We start from the raw sequence: 23,943 nt of genomic DNA, 5'->3' as shown, positions 1-23,943 counted from the left end.
CACAACCTCGCATTCATTAACTATGATCGGGAGAAAACAAAGACGACGGGGAGTTAGCTCCCCGTACACTGAAGCGTATAGCTGCCACACATTAACCTCCGTTAAACCTGCGAAAGACGGTTTATTTTCTTTTTTGAGTCAACTTGGCATTATAAATATTTTGTAATTTGAAATTAAGAAAAATTCCTACCTGAAATGAAGTGATCACGACACAGGTGTGTGTATTTGGTTGGGTACCATCCATCCCGTTTAATTACCAAAATCCATGGATCGTTTCTGGTCTTTTCAAATGGTATTCCATAGAATGATCTCTTTGAATATATGTTTTGTCTGCTGTGACAACCAAAAGCACAACGGGTCTCGGGCAGTATTTGTACTCTTTTGAACCAAACCTCTTGCACCTACAATCGTGACAATGGTGGTGATATGGGCATCACAGCTAGCAGGATCAAATGGAACTTTGTGACGTCATGGCATGCAAGGACCTACTTGATTCAGGTTAGTTGGCTGGACTTGGATGGTAAGCATGGTTGCATCGCTTTGCTCTTATGCTTGTATCGTATTGTTTGTCCTCTGTCTCATTTTGTGCTTTTTTTTAACTTCCTTTTGTGAAATCTTTGGTTTTACGCCTGATTGACACAGCCTTTGTTCACGATGGACGTTTTCACCATTCCGTCTCTGATGGGCATTTTCATGAGCTCTTTCCTCGGTTCGACTGCCTGGATGATGTCGACCATTGTTCACGTTCCTAATCCTGAATCTGGTAAATACTTCACAACAACCCCCTGATGAGAGATTATCTTAAACCGGCGGTGTGAATTTCTGGATGACTGTGACGTTATGTTGATGCACGATGATTTGCTGTTTCAGTTTTATAAAGATATATATTTCCTTTGATTTACTTTCTTCTAGCTCATTAATATATTGTATTTAGTTAATTTTTACTTTCTTTTAGGTCATTGATGTTTAGCTCTTGTTAACTTGTTTGGTTTAGTTCTTGGTGTTTCAATAACTTTTTTAATGTTTGGGTTTTGATCAGTAGAATTTACTGACGTAGCAGTAGTAGTGGATTGATTAGGTTGGATTAATCAAAAGGAGGGAAACTGTGTTGGCAGATTTATGTTTTACGTATATCAGGTTGTTCCTCAACTGACGTTCCTTCTGGCTGCATGTGTATGCAGCTGGACATAGATAACTCTTGGTTTGTTATGTCTTTCTGTCTCTCTCACTTTAATATAACAAAAGGAGTTTTAGTCTGATCTTTGGTAAGGGGGAAAAACTCCTAACACTTGTATCTTTTCCTCTCTTTGCAAAGAATTTCCTTTCTTTTGTAATTAGAATCCACAAAGACAAGATACTCTCCTTGCAGAAAAAAAACTTTTGCCAAAACAGGTACGAGTAGTGTTTGATTGCTCTGCTAAATGTAAGGGAACTAGGCTCAATGACCACCTTCTCCCTGGTCCAGACTTAAACAATCTGACTGTTGTGTTTTATCATGATTTCGACAATACGCCAACACCCTGATGCGAGGCATTGAAAGGATGCTCTTAAAATTCCAGGTGCATAAAAGAAATTGAAACTAGTTTTGGTTTTTATGGTAGAAGGATGGCGATAGAGCACATCAACAAGGGTATCGCATGAATGTGCATCTCTTCGGCACGACATCCTCACCCGGATGTACTAATTATGCATTCCAGCATTTGATTAAGGAATATCAACACATTGACTCACTGGGGTCGCAGATTATATAGCTAAATTTTTATTTTGATGACGTACTCACAAGCATGGATAATGGAGCAAATGCTATTCAGCTTGCTCAAGAAGCACATGAACTCCACGAAATGTGGTCTTCATTTGCACAAATTCATGTCAAACAGCAAAGTCGTCATGGAAAGTATTCCTGAATCAGAACATGTATCTTAGGTAAAGGATATAAATCTCGCATTCATTGATTCATCATTAGAAAGGACTTGTTAATTTTCAGCCTCAAGAACCAGCATGAAACTCGTCGTGGTCTTCTACCCTCAGTTGCCTCCTTGTACAATCCCTTAGGACTCGTCGCTCCATTCCCACTTACTGGAAAGAGAATTGTTGAGGAAATGTGCAAAAGGGCCTCAGGTTGGGATGGCCCTCTTCCTGAACAACTTTGACCACAGTGGGAGCAATGAAAGGCTGATTTTGTGAACTTTGAAGCCCTAAACAAAAGACACTGTTATCCGCCCCTTTGGCTTTGGAAGGATCATCAAAATAGAATTGCATCACCTTTCTGATGCAAGCATAAATGCATATGGTCAATGCTCATATATGACACACACATATGACGCAAGAGACATTCACTGTGCTTTGGTAATGGCAAAGTCTCATGTGTCTCCCACAAAGATCACAACTATTCTTAGTTTGGAATTAATGGCAGCTGTTTGTTCAGCGACATAAAGGAAAATGCTGAAAGAGGAGCCTGGAAATTCAGAAATTGAGGAGTTTTTCTGGAGTGACTCCATGGTTGCTTTAGGATACATTAATAACCAGGCTAGGCGATTTCATACATTTGTGGTCAACAGGGTTCAGAGGATCCATCTTCCTACATCTCCTGGTCAATGAAAATATATCTCAACTGCTGAAAACCCTACAGATCACACGTCCAGAGGTCGAACAGAAATAAACTCTCATCTCACTGGCTCACCAGACCCACATTCTTATGGAAGGGTGTAATTGGGTCTCCATCAGATACTATTCCAGAATGATGAGTTGGAGACCCATAAGTGAGAAAGGCTCAAACACTAAAAACATACATTAAAGAGTAAGCAAGTACAGCAGACCGACTGATGAAATTTCCTTCCTGGTTTACTACAATGAGAGCCATTTCATGCATTCAAAGACAGATAAACAATGGTAAAATGAGTGGCCAGTCCACAGTACAAGACAGAGAAAAGGCTGAATGCTTCATAATTAGGTCCACACAGAACCATTCTTAGAAAGAGGACTGGAAGTTACTGAGCAAAGAAATTGAACTGCAAACTCACAAACAGCTGTACAAACTTGATGCCTTTATAAACAAGGAAAGAGTGGTTAGGGTGGGAGGAAGGCTATATCACTCATCTCTTCCTCAGTCATGCAAACATCCAGCAATAATCCAAAACGACCACCACCTCACCAAACTGATGATTGCACATTGTAATGAAGTGTTGAACGATCACTCTACAGACTCCTTCATAAATGGCTTGAGGTGTTTCATTGCCACATGTGGCACAATCCGACAAATTAAATTGAATCAAGGAATGAAGTCTACTGGTGGAAATAATACATTCTGTGATTCCTTGAACAAATTTAATGTTGACCGTCTGGCTATATTTCTTGCTGAAAGGCACTGTGACCGAATGAATGTCCCGCATGCAAGTCGTGTGGATTAAGTATGAGAATGACATATTTGTATAGTCCGGAGCATTCTCAGTCATTCTCTCTCTCTCTCTCTCTCTCTCCTCTCTCTCTCTCTCTCTCTCATCAAGAAGGTTAGACAATTCGTCTTTGAGAACATTCTTTCATGAGGCAATGGAACATTTCTGGAGCCAATGGCAAAATGAATATCTTCTCAATCTAGTTGTTAGTTAGTTAGGCAACGGTGGAATGATCTAACAAGAAATTTGAAGGTTGTTGACGTGTTAGAAAAGGGCGATGAGCAACCTAAGAACTAAAGGCAGTAGGGTCAAGTAATAGAGGCAGCTGTTGAGAAGGATGGGCTTGTCAGAAGGGTCCGACTGCACATGGGTGATCCTAGTCTGAGCAACAAGGGTTGGCACTGAAATAAGGTTTTTATCATAGAGTGCCCAGTTCAAAATGTTGTACTACACTTACAGAGTGCCTGAAACCTTTGTATGTGTAATAGTCCAGTAAGTTTGTGCACATTGTGAATGTTGTTGTACAAAATTACAATCCCAGGCTTTCACATTCATCGTCCGGACTGCGTCTCGAAGCTAACACGGAAATCGAAAGATGGTGGAATATGCTTTCATATCAACGAGAAATGGTCCACGGACATTACAGAGCTCAGCACAAACTGCAGCCCTCTTTTAGAGTCGTTTTTGAACTGTAAGCAGTTTTATTCGCCCCGTGAATTTGCATCTTTCATTCTCACCGGTGTTTACATTCTAATTCAAGATAGCATGAACGCAGCATTGCTAACGCTCGCCGAGCAGGTAAATGAGATTGAGATTAACTGCTCATTTTTATTTTAACATAGCTAAACTTAACCACAAACTCCCTAAATATAAGCAGCACATGAAATGTCCAACGAGGGCAAATAACACTCTAGATCACTGTTACACATCCATTAAAAACGTATACCATGCAATCGCCCGCGGACCCATTGGGTCCCCTGATCACTGCTTGCTGTACTAAAAGTGGAAATCCAGTGGTTTGCATGAACAGTGTAGGTCATGTCATATGTACCCTATTTTGACAATGTGATGTTCAATCCTCTCTCATTTAACAATGTTTTGAGAAGATTTTTATCGACAATTACGAATTTTCACGCGACATCAAGTTTATCAGTAAAAGAGTCCTTGCTGTGTGTGCCTGTGGAGTCTTGCAAATAAATTGACGGTTTTACATGCACAAAGACTGAGAGTAACGTCCTCATAATTGCTGTGCCTGCCCCATGGAGGGTGGGGACCCCACCCAATCAATCGAGGGCAAGTTCGGACCCAGTTGCCCACCAGTGAGCCACCTAGTTGACGGCGAGGGTCGCAAGGCTCCAGTGCTATCCCCCCAGCCAACTCTCCCATCCCCCGTCCCACACAGCCCACCCCACTAAGTTTGCCTCACCCACCGGGTTGGAAAAATGGGTAGGATGGACTAAATGGAATGGTCTTTAAATGGCTGTTAAATGTTGTTTAGGTCCTAACTGGAAGAAAGAACTGTTTTGTCACCATTGGAAGTGCTCAATCCCAAGAAATGGCAATGACCCATGGAGTCACTCAAGGGTCAGTTCTTCCCTCCTGTTCAGCCTGTATTTGTTAGCCTTGGGTAAAATTCTTCAAAACTTTCATTGTGATGCTATGCAGATTACACACAGTTATATTGAGCAATGTCTCCATGTGACTACAGTTCTATTGAGGTGTTGTGCCACGGTTTAAAGCAGACAAATAACTGGATGAGTCAAAATTTTCTTCAACTAAACCACAACAAAACAGACAAATGTTTTTGACAAAAAAGAAAACAGAATTGCTGTGAGTATATAGCTGTACCCACTATTTCTAAAAACCAAAGCCCAAGTCCGAAACCTTGGTGTTCTGATTGATTTCAACCTGACTTTGAACAGTCATATCAAATTAATCACAAAAACTGCCTTTTACCTTCTGAAGAATGTATTTACAGTGAAGGCTGGTATGTATCAAGCAGACCAGCAAAAACTCATCCATACTTTTGTCTCAAGTAGACTTGAGTACTGTAATGGTTTTCTGACACGATTCCCCAAGAAGTACATGAAACAGCTGCAACTGAGGTTCTGACCAGAACAAAGAGGTCAGAGCATATCAGTACAATTCTTAAGTCCTTACACTGGCTTCCTGTCAGCTTTAGAATAGATTTTAAAGTTCTGCAACTTGTCTATAAATCACTAAATGGTTTAAGTCCCGAATACATTCAATAAATGCCTAATAAAAACTCAGTAGAGCTCTGAGATCAACTGACTTGTCAAATCGTGGAGTGCAGAGTCCAAGGCAAACATGGTGAAGCACCATTTGAATATTATGCTGCACACAAATTGAATAAATTTCCCAACAGAGGTGATGTCAGCCCCAAGTGTGAATGATTTTAAATCCAGGTTGAAAACTCTTTATTCTTATGGTTTTTAGAGTATTTCCAATTTCTAATTGTAATGATATTTCTTGCACTGTATGCTGTTTTTAATTGTACTTTTTATTTTTTAATATATATGTTGGCATTTTTATAGTTTTCTTCCCACTTTAATTTTTTTATTTCTTTGTAAAGCCCATTGATTTACCTTTTATATGAAGTGCGCTATCTAAATAAATTTGCTTTGCCTTACAGCCCCCCCACCCCCACCTCAACAACACACAGCGGATTCACGGCCCCCCCAGAGAAACGTATATGTACTGCATTTCAAAAACGGGAATATGTGTGATGCATTTATAATGCAGGGAGGGCAGGCCAGCTGGGAGGGGGCAGGGCGCATGGACCAGAAAACAGCATGGACATGGCTCAATCTCGGTCCCACCCCAACACCCCTCCAACCCCACACTAACCCCCAGGAACAAAATCATTTGTTAATGTGCCAAAAGTGATTGGTGATAAAATATGTACAGTGAATTGTGTGTCCAAGGTGAGTAATTAACAGGCATGGCTCCTGCAGGTCTGGCCAGACAATCAGCGGCGAGAGACGGATGCCTCACTCCAACCTGCAGTATGGAGCATGGGACACCCCGCCACGTCCCCACCCACACCCATTACCCGCCTCTGGATATGGGAGATGGAGCACCCCCCAACCCTCAACCTTTCAAAACGATGTCAAACTTAAAGACTTAAATATCTTTGCTTTAATAATTGCCTTGTTGCGCAGAGGCATTGAGGCAGTCAGCCTGTGGTAAGGAAGTCAAGGAAGCCCAGATTTCCTTAATGCTTGCTTCTTTGTTTTGGGGTCTGGTGCCCCTCATTTTCCTCTTTATAATACCCCATAGATTCACATTAGGAATTAGACCTGGCTGGTTGGGTGGGTTACTCTAGCACTGTAATGGCATGGGCATCAAACCAAGTTTTGGTGATTTATGTGTGAGGGGCCGGAACCTACTGGAAGATGAAATTTGCATCTTCATACAGATCCTTATCAGAAGGAATCATGAAGTCCTTTTAAGCATGTTGGTAGACTGTTGCTGTGACCTTGGATTTAGGAAATCAGAGTTTACCAACACCTGAGTTGGGCTTTGCACTACAAACTGGCAGATTGTGGATATTTCATCCAGGACATCAAGTGGTTTGGGTTCTGTTCATCACCTGTCTTTCTCCAAACCCTTGGACCTTGATTCCTGAAAAAAGAGGCACAGTTGACTGGCCAACATTCCAGTCCTTCTCCTTGGCCCACTTGAGACTCTCCCAACATTCGCTCTTGACCCAGGGAGCCTGACAGTTGTAGTCCATCTCCCTGATGCGTCCGAATTTAGTTTTTTTTTTAAAGATGTGAGTCCCTCCTCATTACACTTTGTGGACCTCTGCTTGATGTTTGAATCTTCCTTGATAGTCAGTCCATTTTTATTTTTTTTTTGGTGCACCTTCTCAAGCCATTGGTCTTTGGAGCCGTATTTGTTCGTGTTGAAGCTGCGCGGCCTACCCGAGCCTAGCTTGATAACATCAAGCAACGTATCTAATCAAATATTTGCTGAGGAGGTAATCATCAAACGTGGGTACTTACACGACCACCAAAACCTATGTTCCGTTTACAACAAGTACCGTGAGTACTTAGTAGGAAGTTGGGCAAGTAGAAACGTCAACATAAACTTGCTTATTGGGGCAGACCACCTTAGCTTAGCTGGCTAACAACGAGATGCGTTTGTAATCTAACCGTGCTGTTGAAGAAACATCGTAACTTTATACCTTGTACGACAAGGGCCGTGAGGACTTGTAGGAAATTTAACAATCTTAGCACCCAAATTGGTGCCGTATTTTTCGCGTTGAAGCTGCTCGGCCCAAGTGAGCCTAGCGCGCTAACAACATTACCTACATAGAGTATACAGCAAGGATCAAACATCGAACGTGGACTCAACCTTCAACTACCAGAGTGAGGGCCATTGAGGTTTGAATCCCTTCCATCCACATAGCGTTTAAATTGTCATATCCTTTATATTTTCACACAGGTAGTAAGTGATTTGTGTACCTTATGTGCTGACTGTGTTTATTTTATTGCTTGTTTTGACTATCTGCAGCCCGAAGGGGGGCACAATTCCTGTGCCGTCCTGTAGGCCGGTCCCAAGCCCGGAAAAATGCAGAGGGTTGCACCAGGAAAGGCATCCGACGTAAAACTGTGCCAAACATATATGAGCGTTCATCAAACGACTTCCATAATGGATGTAGGTCATGGCATGGCCTAAATACGCCCTGTTAATCTGCAAGGCGTAGATAGAAATTCAGATAATGTAGGTCGAAGACAAAAAAGAGGAGGAAAGCGGCTTAGTTGTGTCAGATAGGTTGCCATACCACAAATAGCAATGGAGTGAATTGATAACATTTGGGGTGTATGGCTTAAGGGTCATGTGTTGAGCTGAGCCCTAGCACCAACTCTCAAATCGAACACCAGATGTCGCCAAACAAAATTATACTTGATTGGGTCGCCAGCACGGCAAAGATCTCTCTGATAAACGTAGCCTACCCACTTAGCTTCTCATTGCATTGCATACGTATACCAAAGTCAGTAACCTTATATAAACCTGATTATTTTTCATATCTTTGTATTACATACATATATCGGGGTTAGCAACCTTAAGAACCCAATTATTGTTATATCTTTGTATTCACATCTTATTTCTGATATAAAGACGGTAACAGGATGCAGCTGTCAGGTCACAGCCAACGTTTTTCAAGACGGTTGCAGCATCAAGTTACTGAACAGGAAGCCCGTCACGCTCGAATCACCACGCAGGATGTCTGCAAGCAGAAATAGATTTCAACTATTTTTCCACTAAACTTTTAGCAAAAAATAAAATGCTTTGAAACACCTTTGTGAAAAGAATATAACCTGTGTATGGCTGCCTCTCTCAGACAAGGCAACACATGATGAGCAACCAACTAAAACAAGCCTGAGAATGCATGAGAGAATTATATTCACAAGAATGTTGATACATTTATGCTATTGTTCAAAACTAGGGTGAAACCGAACGCGAGTTGTGGTTATATTTTTTAAAGATGACCCTAACCCTAAAGATTTATTAATTAAAGCGAGAATGACAAAATTGAGTGAAGCTAAAGAAGGGCGTGACAATTCAAGCCAGGAATGGCGAATGGGGCCCAATGGGATGAACAAAGGGAGGCCCTTCCCACTAGGCGTGGATTCAGCCAAAATTTTCCAGAATGTTCCACCACAAAGCTATAAAAACCTTTGATACGGAAGTTCGGGGCTTTTTGTTCAGTTTTTCACTGACAAAGAGACAAGGTCTTTCTATAGGTGTCATAGTCGTGTGGCAAGCTGGCGGGGAGAAAGTATTTGGCAACTTGGAATGCTTAAATTGACGACTCCTTTTGAGATTGGGCGCAAGTAAAACTACTATAATAAGGTAATGGCAGGATAATACCAGCGATATTACGTGGTTACCTATGAAGGGCAAGTTGTCTTGACAATTTATCCGTAATCCCGAAAACCCGTATTATTAAATTAGGCTTCGAGCTACATAGGAGTCGATCAACCCTAACAGGCTCACTCAAAAATGTCTATTATCCCTAATTTCTGATGCTTTTCAACGCTTTGAATCTCACTTCATTTATATTGCTTTTTGCTATTTTATCACTTATCTCATCCTTCTTACCATCAGTTTTATCATTTTAACCATTTTTATTGATTTATGTTCAATTAACATTGAATTTTGCCTTAACATCGCAACCATACCCCGCGTCTGGTGGGAATGACTGTAGTAATGAATGTTATCTGAACAATTTTTATCATTTTATTAAATTCTTAGAATTTCCATCTTCATCTGTCTTTGTCATTCTGATATTGAGTTATATCATTATTACCATTCTACCTCATGAAAGATCGAACGTCATCGACATTAACATCATTTAGTCGTAAAAATTCCATTTTAATCAGTCACTCATTGATAATCTCCGTCTTAAAATAAAACGATTGTTAAATTTACGATGTCAATGACAAGTGCAATCGATTCATAAGAGATGGAGCTGCTGTAAAAGCAGAGCGAACACTTTGTCATCTTGTTACTCGGAAAGGTTACTCGACAAGGCTGACAAAACTAAGGGCAGTTAGTACACGGATGGAACTAGCAGTGGTGAAAACTTGTTTTCAGCAGAGACAGGAACATAGAGTGACCAATAAGAGCTGAGGTAGAAGCACGCAGGTGGGATTTTATTCTGTGCAAACGATGTCACACTGAAGGAGGTTACTGATTGCAGGGTAGTGGTGGGGGAGAGTGTAACTCGACAGCAAAGGATGGTGGTGTGTAGAATGACTCTGGTAGCGGGTATAAAGATTAAGAAGACCAAGGTAGAGCAGAGAATCAGGTGTTGGAAGTTAAAAAAGGAATAATGTTGTGTGGCCTTTCGGAAAGAGGTGAGACAGGCTCTTGATGGACAGGAAGAGCTCCCGGAAGACTGGAATACTACTGCCAAGGTACTCAGAGAGTCAGGCAGGAGAGTACTTGATGTGTCTTATGGTAGGAAAGGGGAGAAGGAAACTTGGTGGTGGAACCCCAAAATACGGGAAGTCATTCAAGGAAAGAGATTAGCGAAAAAGAAGTGGGACATGGAGAGGCGGAAGGAATACCTTGAGATGCGATGTAGGACAAAGGTAGAGATGGCGAAGGCTAAACAAGAGGCATATGACGACATGTACACCAGGTTGGATATGAAATAAGGAGAAAAGGATCTCTACAGGTTAGCCAGATAAAGGGATAGAGATGGGAAGGATGTGCAGCAAGTAAAGGTGATTAAGGATAGCGATGGAAATATGTTGACTGGTGCCAGTAGTGTGCTAAGTAGATGGAAAGAGTACACTGATTAGTAAGGGAAAATTAAAAAAGCACTGAACAGAATGAAAAATGGAAAGATGCTCCTGATGACATACCAGTGGAGGTATGGAAGCAATTTGGAGAGGTGGCTGTGGAGTTTTTGACCAACTTATTCAATCGAATACTAGCGGGAAGGAAGATGCCAGAAGAATGTAGGAAAAATGTGCCCATTTTTAAGAACAAAGGAGATGTTCAGAGCTGTGGAAACTATATAGGAATAAAGATGATGAGCCACACAATGAAGTTATGGGAAAGAGTGATGGAGGCTAGACACAGGATAGAAGTATCTGCGAGCAACAGTATTGGGTCATGGCGAGAAAGAGTACCACAGATGCATTATTTGCCTTGAGGATGCTCGTGGAAAAGTACAGAGAAGAGAAGGTCAGAAGGAGCAACATTGTCTTTGTAGACCAAGAGAAAGCCTATGACAGAGTACCAAGAAAGGAACTGTGGTACTGCATGTGCAAGTCTGGTGTGGCGAAGAAATATGTTAGAATATATGTATGAGGGCAGCAGAACTGCGGTGAGATGTGCCGGAGGTGTGTCAGAAGAATTTAAGATGGAGGTGGGACTGCATCAGGGATTCGCGCTGTGCCCCTTCCTGTTTGCGGTAGTAATGGATAGGCTGACAGATGAGGTTAGACTGGAATCCTCTTGGACTAGGATGTTCGCAGATGGTATTGTGATATGCAGTGACAGCAGGGAGCAGGCGTTAGAACAATTAGAGAGACGGAGGCACACACTGGAAAGGAGAGGAATGAAGATTAGCTGAAGTAAAACAGAATATATGTGCATGAATGTGAGGGGCTGAGGAGGAAGAGTGAAGCTCAAGGGAGAAGTGATAGCGAGGATGGACGACTTCAAATACTTGGAGCCAACAATACAGAGCAATGGAGAGTGCGGTAAGGAAGTGAAGAAACGGGTCCAAGCGGGGTGGAACAGTTGGCGGTATGTGTTTGGTGTTCTATGTGACAAAAGAGTCTCTGCTAGGATGAAGGGCAAAGTTTATAAAACAGTGGTGAGGCCAGCCATGATGTACGGATTAGAGACGGTGGCACTGAAGAAACAACAGGAAGCAGAACAGGAGGTAGCAGAAATGAAGATGCTGAGGTTCTTGCTTGGAATGAACAGGTTGGATAGGATCAGAAATTAGCTCATTAGAGGGACAGCCAAAGTTGGATGTTTTGGAGACAAGGTTAGAGAGAGCAGACTTAGATGGTTTGGACATGTTCAGAGGCGAGAGAGTGAGCAGATTGGTGGAAGGGTGCTGAGGATGGAGCTGCCAGGCTGAAGAGCAAGAGGAAGTCCAAAGAAAAGGTTGATGGATGTTGTGAGGGAGGCATGAGGACATTGGGTGTGAGAGAGGAAGACGCACCAGATAGGCTTAGATGGAAAAATATGACACGCTGTGATCTTCTGGCCAGGGTTCAACTCTACAGTCTTCCCCATACTGAACCCAACTGAGACCATTATATAAAATTAAAGAAATTTTATGACACTTGGAGAAACCTGTGCAGGTGTTTTGAATTTAGTCAGCAGTGTGGGACAAACTTGTCAGAGACAGACGACACGTAATGCCTGGATTAAATTACAAGACAAATGTGGTCTTTCACAATTACAGTGTCAGACTACTGCAATAAAATCTTGTTTTCAAATACCAATGCAGTCTTTCTTTACCGGACAGTGGGCTTTATTCTGTCAACTCAAAGGCAAGCAAGCACGTGGCCTCGTTACAAAGGTCACCACAACAACAGCAACAGCAACAACACAAAATTTATTGTATGGAGGAAAAATATATGGAAAAAACAAACCGTCATCACTGATGGTCGGGAGAGGATGTTCCTTAACTGATTGCTTAAGGTGTGTTCACGTACTTTTAATACGATACGTCTCACAAGCATGTTTTGTATCTGAGCAAGCTAGCACCAGCATTAATGGTTGGATGAAAACGTTGCCTTTATGTCGCATCAGGCTCTAAAAATTCGGTGTGTGCGAAATAATTGCTCTAAATTAGTACCCATTATTTCTGTTATGTTGGAATGTTGCTTCTAACCGTGTGAAACCTTAAAATTAAATTAAATGAGTTGGTATGTGTGAGACCACTGGGTTTTTCTTATATTAACAGAAAGGCAACTAGAATTTAATGTGTTAATGTAATATATATAATATTTCTCCGCAGAGACTTCTGCGTGGCCTTAAACAATCATCCCAGATATACTATCATCATCTCAAATCGACAGTCAAAGTTGTTTGTCAACTGAATCAGATGAGAAGTGTCAGACGTGACAATGCAGGAGCTGGGAATTAATTAATCTTTTGTTTCCAATGGTTTAAAAACAGTAATAATCCTAAAAAGCACGGTCCGCTTTCCTTTGGTCCTTCTGCCAACCCCTCGCTTTCTCTCCTCTGCATAAAATGCTGTGGGGCCTCAGTTCTGCTCATGTTCTTCTGCCTCTTGTTTTCTCCTACCTGCCAAAGAAACTGGCGCACAGCCAGGGATCCCCACCTCTCTCCATGAAGCGGCAGATTCAATCCCTCCTCACTGTCCTGACGAGCATGAAGAGCAGAAGCACTCAACCCACGCCCCGAAACAATGCTTGTCAGAGTGTGGGGTGTATCTTGTGATTAAACAATCATCCGGAAGGAAGTGCAATGCAAGTTTTCTTTCAGTCCGTGATAAACACCATCACCAAAGCACTCCAACCACCCTACCTTTGGTTTTTTTCTTCTTCCTTGTTCCGTAAAATCTACGTTAGCCACTCTGGCCCATCACGTGGAGGACCGACCAGCCTGTAGAATTTTTTTTTCGCAATGTGAGTACAATGTACTGTTTCCCTAGATAAAGATTGTTGCATAATTAGATAACCCACAAAAATCCCAGCCTTGCATTGCTCCCTAAGTAACAAAAACTAGATTAATCCCTTTTGACCCTTTTCAGTTCACCTTCAGGGAAAAGATGTTAACAGAGGATTCCCAGGCGTGAGCATTTCACGGAAACAATCGTTCCGTTACCGTGTCGTTACCCAGCCTGAGAAAACACGGAACCGAAAGTCCGTTTCCCAGATCTCAGGGCTTACTTTTAATAAAATTCGCCCACGTGTGGAATGTAAAACAAGTTCTCAACGAAATCTGTACAAAACAAACCTACATGAACCCCTCTATTTTTAATGATTAAAACGCCCAGCTTTGTCAGTGTGGTTTACAAACGGCACCGGTTTCCGCTTCTGCGCTACGCATGCACAATGTCGAGTTATTCATATCCTGGTCACTCAAACGCTAGTCAAACATGTCGGTTGCTAAGCGTAAAAGACAAGAGACTGTGTCCCTAAAGACGTTCCAAAAGTGGACTATATCTAAAGAATTTATTGCCGGAACCAACGAAGAAGGTGAGGTGATAAAGCTGAGGTGCAGAATATGAATATAAAATTGTTTCCCAGGACAAAAATCAACGGAACCAAAAGATCGGTTACCGTACTTGCCGAAATCCTCATGCCTGATTCCGTTACCATGGCTATCAACTCAGAAGTAGGACATCAGAGGACCGAAGAGAAGAGAAAACAAGATGCGACATAAGGCGAAGGTGAGACAAAGCCCAAACAAGAGGCAGATGATGACATGTATGCCAAGTTTGACACTGAAGAAGGTGAGAAAGCGCTATACAGATTGGCTTGTTCGAGGAATAGAGAGGTGAAAGATTTGCAACAGGTTTGGGTGATTAAGGACAGATGGAAATGTGTTCACTGGTGCCGAAACAGTACTGGGGTGTTGAAGGAGGAAAATGAGAGAGAAGAGTAGATGAGTCGAATGTACTGGACCAAGAAGTAGCACTGATTTGTACGGGGGAGATTAGAAAGACACAAAGAAAATGAAAAATGAAAAGGCAGTTGGTCCTGACGACATACGGATGGAAACATTTAAGAGAGATGGCTGTGGAGTTTTTGACCAGATTCCTCAACAGAATTCTAATGGGTAAAAAGACACGCAAGGAATCGATGAAAAGTGTGCTGGTGCCCGTTTCTTTAGAACAAGGGTGATGTGCAGAGTTGTGAACAGAGTTGTGAACTATGAATGAATAAAGTCAATGAGCCACACAATAAAGTTATGAGAGAGAATAGCGGTGACTAAACTCAGGACAGAATTGAGATTTGCAAGCAACAGTACGGTTTATGCATAGGAAGATTACCGTAGATCCATACCTGGAGAAGCTTAAAGAAGGTCAAAAGGTATTGACCCTGTTTGTAGATCTAAAAACAGGGTGCCAAGAGACAGTGGATTTCAAACTGGGAGGTGCGCCATCATGACAGTCGGGGGTGCACGGGTACCATGAACTACTTCTGTAGTCTGTTTGGCATTGCCAGTAGCGAAAAAAGTCATCTTTTGAGCAATAAACTCATACTCTCTCCTATGGAGATGTCCAAACCATCAAAGTCTGCTCTCTCTAACGTCTAAAAACACCTGAAAATTAATTCCTTCAAAGCAGAAGTACAATCATTGAACTCCCCCCACCACCACCCAAAAAAAACAACAAATAAAACTGCAGTCCTCACAAAGTTCCTGATGGCACTTAAAGACTCTCCTCATAATTCATATGTACAATAAACCCTCCAATGTGAAGTAATATTCTTATTACATATATTTTGAACATCAAAAAAAAAATGAAAATATTTTTGAAATCCAAGCAAAATCTGGATGTCTGCCAGCTTTCACAGCCAAACGCGGAAGAAACATTCACTCCGCCCCTGATGTCGCCGGTGCTTAGCATTACAGACCATTCGTTTTAGCTAAGCCAAGATGCAGATGTGTTGTGCAACAAAACCCAAATATCTCCTTCTTTAACCTCCCATGGCGCTAACTTGACAGGATAAGGCTGTGGCTGTCACAGTTGAGGCTCGTTCACCAGCAGGGGAAATTTGCACACATCTAATCATTACTGGTTATTAGCTGTTTAGTAATAGCCTCTCGTGCTAATACTGCATAAGCAACAACATATTTTATGAGGCGGCACGGTGCCGCAGCTGTTCAATCCCGGACTTCTGTGTGTGGAGTTTGCATGTTCTTCCCGTGTCTGTGGGTGTTTAAACGTGCCTCCTGCCCATTGACAGGTGGGATAGGCTCCAGCATTCCTGCGACTATCGTGCAGCTAAAAAAATGGATGGATGGATGTATACGTGTAAGCACACAACATTTCCCGGTTAGTATTTAAGGCGATGCGCACATGCAAACCCCCCCACCGCACCCCCCCAACCCGACTGTACAATATACCCTCATATCTGAAGTAATATTATTATTACATATATTTTGGACATTAATTGAAAACAAATTGTAAATAAAGAACATTTCTGCTTTCCAAGCAAATTCTGGATATGTGCCAGGTTTCACAGCCAGACTCGGAAGAAACGTCCTTGACCCCGCCCAGTGACATCACCGGGACTTAGCTTCTGTCTGCTTGAGAATATCCCCCGAACATTGCATCAAAACAGCGACCAGAAAAGGACCTTGTCGTACAAAAACATTTGTCCCGGTTCACTGACAAAATCTGTAAATAATGGAACTAGCTTCTAGTATTTTCTTCTTTCTTGATAATAATGTGGTTGTGACATCTAGGGGTTGTTGCAACACAGATTTTAATTTGCTTTTTTTTTCCCTCCCCATTCATGTAAAATCGCAAATTTCGAAAAGAAAAATGTAGTACAGATAATGTGTCAAATTATTTCCAAAGTAGTAATGTAGTTAAAGGTCGAGTGTCATCCCTATAAACATTCTAAAATAGATATTGAAATGAAAAATACATACTAGGGGGGTTCATTAAAGATTTCCCCTGACCTACTTTCGGTTAAGGTAGGAAGATGAAATTGTACACGAACATTACCTTACACCTCTATAGGTCACATAGTAATTTGCAGCTCTGATCCATAATTCGTTTCTCATTTTCAGGTGCTGAAGTAAAGTAAGGTACAGTGATGGAGCAAGTTGAGTACAGAGCGGTCATCAGGTTCCTGTATTTGAAAGGTCGCACTCCGACGGAGGCATTTGATGAGATGAAAGAAGTTTATGGGGAGGATGCCCCATCATACGACGTTCAACACTGGCATCGTCAGTTCAAGTGTGGACGTACATCTGTGGAAACGGCCCTTATTCCTGGGCGCCCACAGTCCGCCATTGATGATGCCACCATCCACCAATCTTGGACGATCGTCGTATAACCGTACGCCAACTAGCCCATGAGGTTAAGATCAGTGTGGGGTCTGTGGAAAAAATCATCCATGACCATTTGCACATGGGAAAGGTTTCAGCTAGATGGATTCCACGGTTACTTACTCCTTTCCAGAAACAAGAATGAGTCGAGTGCTCCCAAGCTCTTTTGACCTTGTGTTGAGACAACCAGGAGGACTTTTTTGAGAGACTAATAACACAGGATGGAACATGGGTGCATCTCTATGACCCAGAGACAAAGCTCAATCCAAGCAATGGAAGTATTGAGACTCACCACCTCCAAAGAAAGCACGGGTCCAACCATTAGCCGGCATAGTCATGCTGACAGTATTTTGGGATCAGCGCGGAGTACCGATGATAGATTTCTTGACGAAGGGTACCACAATTACTGGAACATACTATGCCTCACTTCTGAACAAATTGCAAAAATCTATCAAAACGGAGAGGCGTGGAATGCTGACCAGAGGGGTACGACTCCTGCAGGAAAATGCTCCAGTTCACAACTCGCATGTTGCCTAGACAGAAGCTCGGTCCTGCGGCTATGAAATCCTTCCTCACCCTCCTTACTCTCCTGAGTTGGCACCATCTGACTTCCACCTCTTTTTATCCATGAAGTCATCTTTAAAAGGAAAGCGATTCAAAAATGACAAAAGCCTTATTTCTGAAGTCAAGGCATGGTTTCAGGCACAACCTGGTGAGTTCTACAGAAGAGGTCTCCAAAACTGCATAAAACGATGGGAGAAGTGTGTCTCCCTTCCAGGAGCCTATGTAGAGAAAGACTTGTGCCAACTTATTTGTGCCAACATTCAATTCTCTCGGCTCATTGGAACTAGGTCAGGGAAAAACTTTAATGAACGCCCCTCGTACAACATTATTCACTTCAATGTCTACACGAAAAAATAAATATGAGCGGAGAGCGCATCATCCATGTGCAAAGTTACAGGAGTCTCATTCGACATCCAAGTGGTCAGCATATTGGCTGCATTTACTGTCCATGACGTCACCTCGGACATTCGCCATTGAAAACGCGCCGTGACCCCTACTGTGGGACACGCCCCTTCAGACATGGAAGCTCCTTTCGAAGAAGAGAACATCTCACGAGTGAAGTGTCCTGGACAATATTACCCGATTGTTTCGAGCCATTTATAGATGATATGCAGATCACGGCTAAGGCCGACCCACCTCCGCGCGGCGGTGATAAAAACAGCCACGGCCAAATCGCCTCCCTGTCCGATCCACTTCCGCGGTGGGGATGAGCCACCATGGCCCAGCGCCGCAACGAGCCACCCTGGATGACAAGGCTAGCAGCCAGCTCGGTCTTGTCGACAAGACCAGCGGGGATTCACATGGCCTGCGGAGGCCGTACTTCAGTGGCTGCTGCCTTCCGATGCGCACAGACATATTTAGCACCAATGATTTACAGATTACGCCCCCCCAACTATTGTTTTTTTTAGAAGCTGTATACACACCAACCTGTCATTTGGAACCCATGAAGCTCTCATCCTTTGCACCTGTGAAATCCATTTTTCACAAAGAACCGGATCTTTTGGAAAAGTATGAAAAGCGAATCCATCCTCCTGAGTGTTCGAGCAATATCCAGCAATGTAACGAGACGGAATTTTGGCTAACACGAAGGAACAAATGAGCTATCTTCCCACAGGTAAAACTAATAGAAAGAAACGAGTCCGCTTGAGCGCGCTCCTGCTTCCAACATCACTTCCTGCTTCTTGCCGAAAGCAAATCCCTTGAGAGGATTTTCATGTACGTCAAAATCACGTTTTGTTGTGACAAAAACGGATGGGTCCATACCGGCTGCCGTTTTTTTTCATTGATAACTTGCTAAAAATCATGCATTTCATGACACTTGACCATTTAAAGAAGTGTTGAATGTTGGTCCCTAATGGGAATGTCATTATGTTGCCTGTGTACTTGTTTTGCACTAAACCAGCAATGTAGTCATGTATGTGCAACAAAACCAATATTGTTTGAATTGCATGAATTGCATGTATGTAAGATTTGGTTCATTCGAAATAAACTTTAGTCACAAGTGTATGAGTATACAAACAGATCTAACGGCATTTGTCGTATTTCCTCCTAGTCCATTTTTACTTCTTGTTCCACTTTTCTTTTCGACACTTCGCACGATTCAGTTTACTCCTTGTCGCCAATGTAATGTTCGTGTTTTAAGGAAGTCAGACAGAGCTGTTCAGGACGTTAGCCGCTGCCTGCTGCTACATGACAACTCACTTCCAAATGCCGACTGATCTACATCTGAAAAAACTCCTCATATAGGCTTTAAACACATCAAAACATCATACACATAAAACATTTGTCATGATCGTTACAGCAAGGAAATTGCCTTTCGAAACGAGCCCTGTCAGGAAAATCTCTGCGGTCCATATATTGGGACTCTTATTATTGTTTGTCGACTGCGCCACGCCCCCTCTCCAACATGTCAAATTCCGTCTGTCTGTATTCTGGCTCAAACGCACAGGCTGGATCATTGTACATTGTTATTTTTGTTTGTTTGTAATTATTTTTCACAAAAATCGGCCACAAAATGCCAGATAGTGGACGTTCTCTATTCTGTGAAATGTATCCACAAGCAATGGGGGTTCAGAACAGGAAGCACTGCAGACGTGGTAAACACTGATTGGCTGTCAGTTTTCCAGCCGAGGTCATTGGAATGTCTGAGCAAGAGAAGAATTTTGATAATACTTTTTCAATTTACAGATGTTTTTAGATTAAATCTGTGAATAATTTTGCCGTTAAAAGAAACACTGAACCCTCATCTACTAGCTTTTAATGTGCGCTCCCATTCCTGTTTTTTTCATCCTACTTTAAAACTAACAACCTGAGGGGAGAAAAAAAATACTCCACGGGTGTGTGGAAACGCAGCACAAGCAGTTGCTGGTGTGTACAGTTTACAAGTGTAGCGAGGGCGACCGGGGAAGAGTAGTGTTTAAGAGAGGAGTTGAGTGCTTAAATGTCTAATCCAGGGGACCTACATTTTATTTATGTATCACACAAACATAGCAAATTTTTCATTAAAAAAATATTTTCAAAATTCTCAACACAATAGAAATGAAATGAATTATCGCCAAAGTGCACATTTTCTTTATAATCCAAAAGCCTCCGATGTCTGTTTCAAACCGAGGTTCTGTTGAAGCTGCTTCCGTGTGACGTCACAACAAGACAACCCCAGTAAAGAAAATGGCTTCCTACATAGACAATCATACACACGAGTCGGATCTAGAGGAGATAGATAGACGAGTCCGACTTGTGACGTCAGAAGTAAACCACACGAAAGGGGGCGTTTGTCAGATATGGGGAAGTTGGTCAAAGTTTGCAGACTAATTCATAAATATTTTTATTTTTTGGTAAAAAGATAAACATTTAATGATATAGTTGAACATATATTTTCATCCAGATAAGAAAACTTGCGCTTAAAAATTGACGTTACATATATTTAAAAATTGGCTCAAAAAGAACATTTTCTCCAGAACTAGTCATGCTAAAAGCCAACCTTGACTAAGCCTCTCTACCTGATGAGAGTTCTACATTATATTTCAGCTCAAAAACTGCATTTATATAACGCATATCAACTTCATCCAGATTGTTATGATTCACAAATATGTATGAAGATCATGCTGTATCTTGCCTTGCAAGTTAATGATTTGAAGGTTACTATACCTTGAATGATGACAGTTGTGACTCAAGTGCAAATGAATAAGGGACATAGCAAAAAGAGGCATCTATTCCATGTATAAAAAATGCGTGTGTAATATACCCAAGATTAAGGTGTTTCAACTTCTGAAGACTGCTCATTTGCGTTGGTAGCTCTTCAATTTGGTTGTTGAACATATTAAGAACCTCCAGATTTTTTAGCTCAGAGATGTTAGCAGGCACCACTGTAAGACAAAAAAAAAAAAAAAGGATGAATGGATCCTCCAAGCTACACAGACATGTCCCTTGTAAAAATACCTGAAAAGGAATTCTAAATTAGGCATAGCAAAAATCTGAATATTTTAGATCTAATACAGAGTCAAACCAAAATTTCCGCAAATAATTAACATTACACTAACAGTGATTCCATACATCCATAGTTAGGGTTAATCCAAAGCCGCGATGCTGCGATATTCGTGCATTAAAATTCAGAATGTCGCATAAAATTTGATTAACGAGATAAATCATGGGACTGACATATTGCATTTAATAGAGAGGTTAAAATAATCTGGCAAAACACACTGCCAAGCGACGGGAAAGTTCATGATAACCTGGCGGTTGTTGTTTGCTTGTCCAAGCACTCAGAAATCCCACCCCGGAAGTGATTTCCGACTCAATGTCGTAAACCCACAGATCAACGTACTTTTGGCAGCAAAGTCGTGATTCGTCCATGCGGTCTGCGACTGAGTGCTAGTGGTACTATTTCTTTTAAAACGAGCTCCCCCGCCACAGCCGGACCACAAACGCATTAAACGTTTCTTCACTGGTCCTGCACCGCAAGTCCACAGAACAATGAAAATGACTGGCAGAAGAAAAGTTCAAATTGGACAATTCCTTTGACAGAATCCACAACCTAAAAATACTCACTGTGCTGCCCATCTTGTTACTCTGTGTTCAGAGCAGGTTGCAGAAAAAATTCCAGGTCAGTATTTTCTTAGTAATTCTTACCATTTTATGCTTTTGCTCTGCTTTATTTAAATGTTTTTATTTTGTTTTTGCAAATGGATGAGAATCCAAAATAACTATAATAAAAAATTATGGAAAGTTTAAACTAGATAGGCAATGAAGCAATCAAGTCTTGTAATCAAAATGATGATTAATCTTGATAAAAATAAATATTTTAACCTGTGTAATTGAATCTTCTGTCCCATTTGATTCTTTTTGTATTTTTCTTTCCACAGCCAGGAAATATCACCAAGGTGTTCAAGAGCAGGGGTGACCAGACGCGGGGTTGATGTGTGTGTTTTTTTTTTTTTTTTTTTTTTTTTTTTTTTTAGAATGACCAATGATGAAATAGAATGACCAAGTTGTGCTGTGATTGTGTTGACGTCACCAGGGCGTGACAGTGGGTGACGCCAACGAAGTAAGTTAGGGAGTTGGCGGGAAAAATAAAGATTACGTAAGTTGAAAGACACAAGGGACTCACGTCTATGTTATTTAATAACACGACATGGTGTCAGAAGTGGTGTAGTTACCGTGGAGTGGACCTAACGGAGCTAGGCGGTGGAGAAAGGATGAGTTTAAACATGATCGGAGGAGACATAGCTCCCCCCCACGTGGACAACGTGCCACAGCAGCTGATAATTGCCGCCGGACCGAGCGCTACCTTCAACATCCAGCCGGCGGAGCAAAGCCGCAGGAAAGGGAGAAATGGATCCGGAGAGTTGAAAGATTTTGCCTGGCAAGTAACCTACAAGCCAGCTCCGAAGAGAACCAAATAAATACGTTGATTGCAAGGGAGACAAGGCAGATGACAGTCTGCTTGGATTCAACCTGTCGGACCACCAAAGACACACATACCAAGGAGTGAGAGAAGGATTCCAGACATTCTTTGTTGTGAAGAAAAACTTCATTTATGAGCGCGCCAAGTTTAACATGCGCTATCAGAGAGAGGGAGAAAGTGTGAATTCGTTCATCACCGCACTTTATGCCTTGGCAGAGCATTGTAACTACGGGGCGTTGCACCAGGAACTGATCACAGACAGAATTGTGGTCGGCATGCTGGACAAGGGGTTGTCTGAACGCATGCAGTTGGATGCGGATCAAACTTTGGATAAAGCCATACAAATGGCACGGCAGAGTAATGAGGTGAAGAAAAAGCAGTCTTGTCTGCGTAAGGAAACCAGTTCCGAGGCAAGATCTACTGACAGAGTGTTCAACAGCACCTCCAGGTCAGTTAAACACAAACCTCACTATCCAAACAGCCAAACAAACAAGCCACACAGTGCTCAGCAACAAAACAACGCAAGAGGCGCACAGTCACGGTGTCAAAAATGTAGCAGCTCTTCTCATCCCATTCGTGACTGTCCTGCTAACGATCTGAAGTGTCATGCATGTGGAAGGATGGGACATTACAGACGTGTGTGCATGTCCAAATCTGTGCAGGAGGTTGAGGAGGAGCAGGGTAAGAAGGAAGTCTTCCTTGGCAGCGTCACGACTGATGGAGACCTCTGGATAGTCAAAATTGATATTAAAAAACGCACTATGAAGTTCAAAATTGACACTGGTGCCGATGTCACAGTCTTGCCGCACACTGTGTTCCAAAGAATACACAGTGACAACCCGCCCATACTCAAGAAGGCAACAAAGTCACTGCTTGGACCAGGAAGGAGTCTGCTTGAGGTAGTGGGCGTCGCCAGGCTGCTGCTGAGGAAAGGTAAGAGGAAAGAGATGGAGAATGTTTACATTGCTCGCCATCTGCATACTGTCTTGCTGGAGAGGTCTGTGAGCTGTACGCTGGGAGTGGTGGCACGCTTAGACAATTAAGTTACTGTGGAGGCATGAAAGGAGAATTACCCGAAATTATGCACCGAACTTGGAGAAGTACGTCAGCCTTACTGAAAGCTGAAACCGGGAGCTGTACCATTCTTTTTAAAAATGCCAAGGTTTCCATTGCCGCTGATGGACAAAGTCAAGCATGAATTGTCCCACATTGAACGACTCTGAGTTATTTGCAGAATTGAGGAGCCTACGGAATGGTGCACGGGCATCGTGGTGGTGCCTAAAAGGAATGGTGCTGTGCGCATATTTGTAGATCTCACCAAACTAAATGACTCCGTGTGCAGGGAGAAATATATCCTGCCTTCAGTGGAGGAAACACTGGAAATGCTGGCAGGAGCCAGGATTTTCAGTAAGTTGAATGCCAACATGGGGTTTTGGCAAATTCCCCTGATGCCAGACTCGGCAAAATTTACAACTTTCATTAGACCCTTTGGACGCTATTACCTCAAGAGGCTGCCTTTTGGGATTGCTTCCACCCCAGAAC

The 23,943-nt window shown here is 42.2% G+C and overlaps 1 protein-coding gene across 12 annotated transcripts in view; it reads right to left on the bottom strand.

Moving 5' to 3' along the window:
- rsu1 (Ras suppressor protein 1) overlaps window positions 1–23,943 on the bottom strand; it is a 104,750-nt gene that overhangs the window by 49,282 nt on the left and 31,525 nt on the right. For all 12 annotated transcript variants that reach the window (XR_009792832.1, XM_061805972.1, XM_061805980.1 and 9 more), the window contains one exon: window positions 20,743–20,863. Coding sequence is in view for 11 of the 12 variants with exons in the window: in XM_061805972.1 (XP_061661956.1) it covers window positions 20,743–20,863 (121 nt within the window). In the remaining variant the exon portion in view is untranslated. The remainder of the gene's footprint in view (window positions 1–20,742; window positions 20,864–23,943) is intronic.

The sequence above is a fragment of the Syngnathoides biaculeatus genome, chromosome 19, assembly GCF_019802595.1.
Source record: "Syngnathoides biaculeatus isolate LvHL_M chromosome 19, ASM1980259v1, whole genome shotgun sequence".
Lineage (NCBI taxonomy): Eukaryota > Metazoa > Chordata > Actinopteri > Syngnathiformes > Syngnathidae > Syngnathoides > Syngnathoides biaculeatus.
The sequence above is the reverse complement of the archived record's forward strand: the minus strand, read 5'-3'. Positions and strand labels throughout refer to the sequence as shown.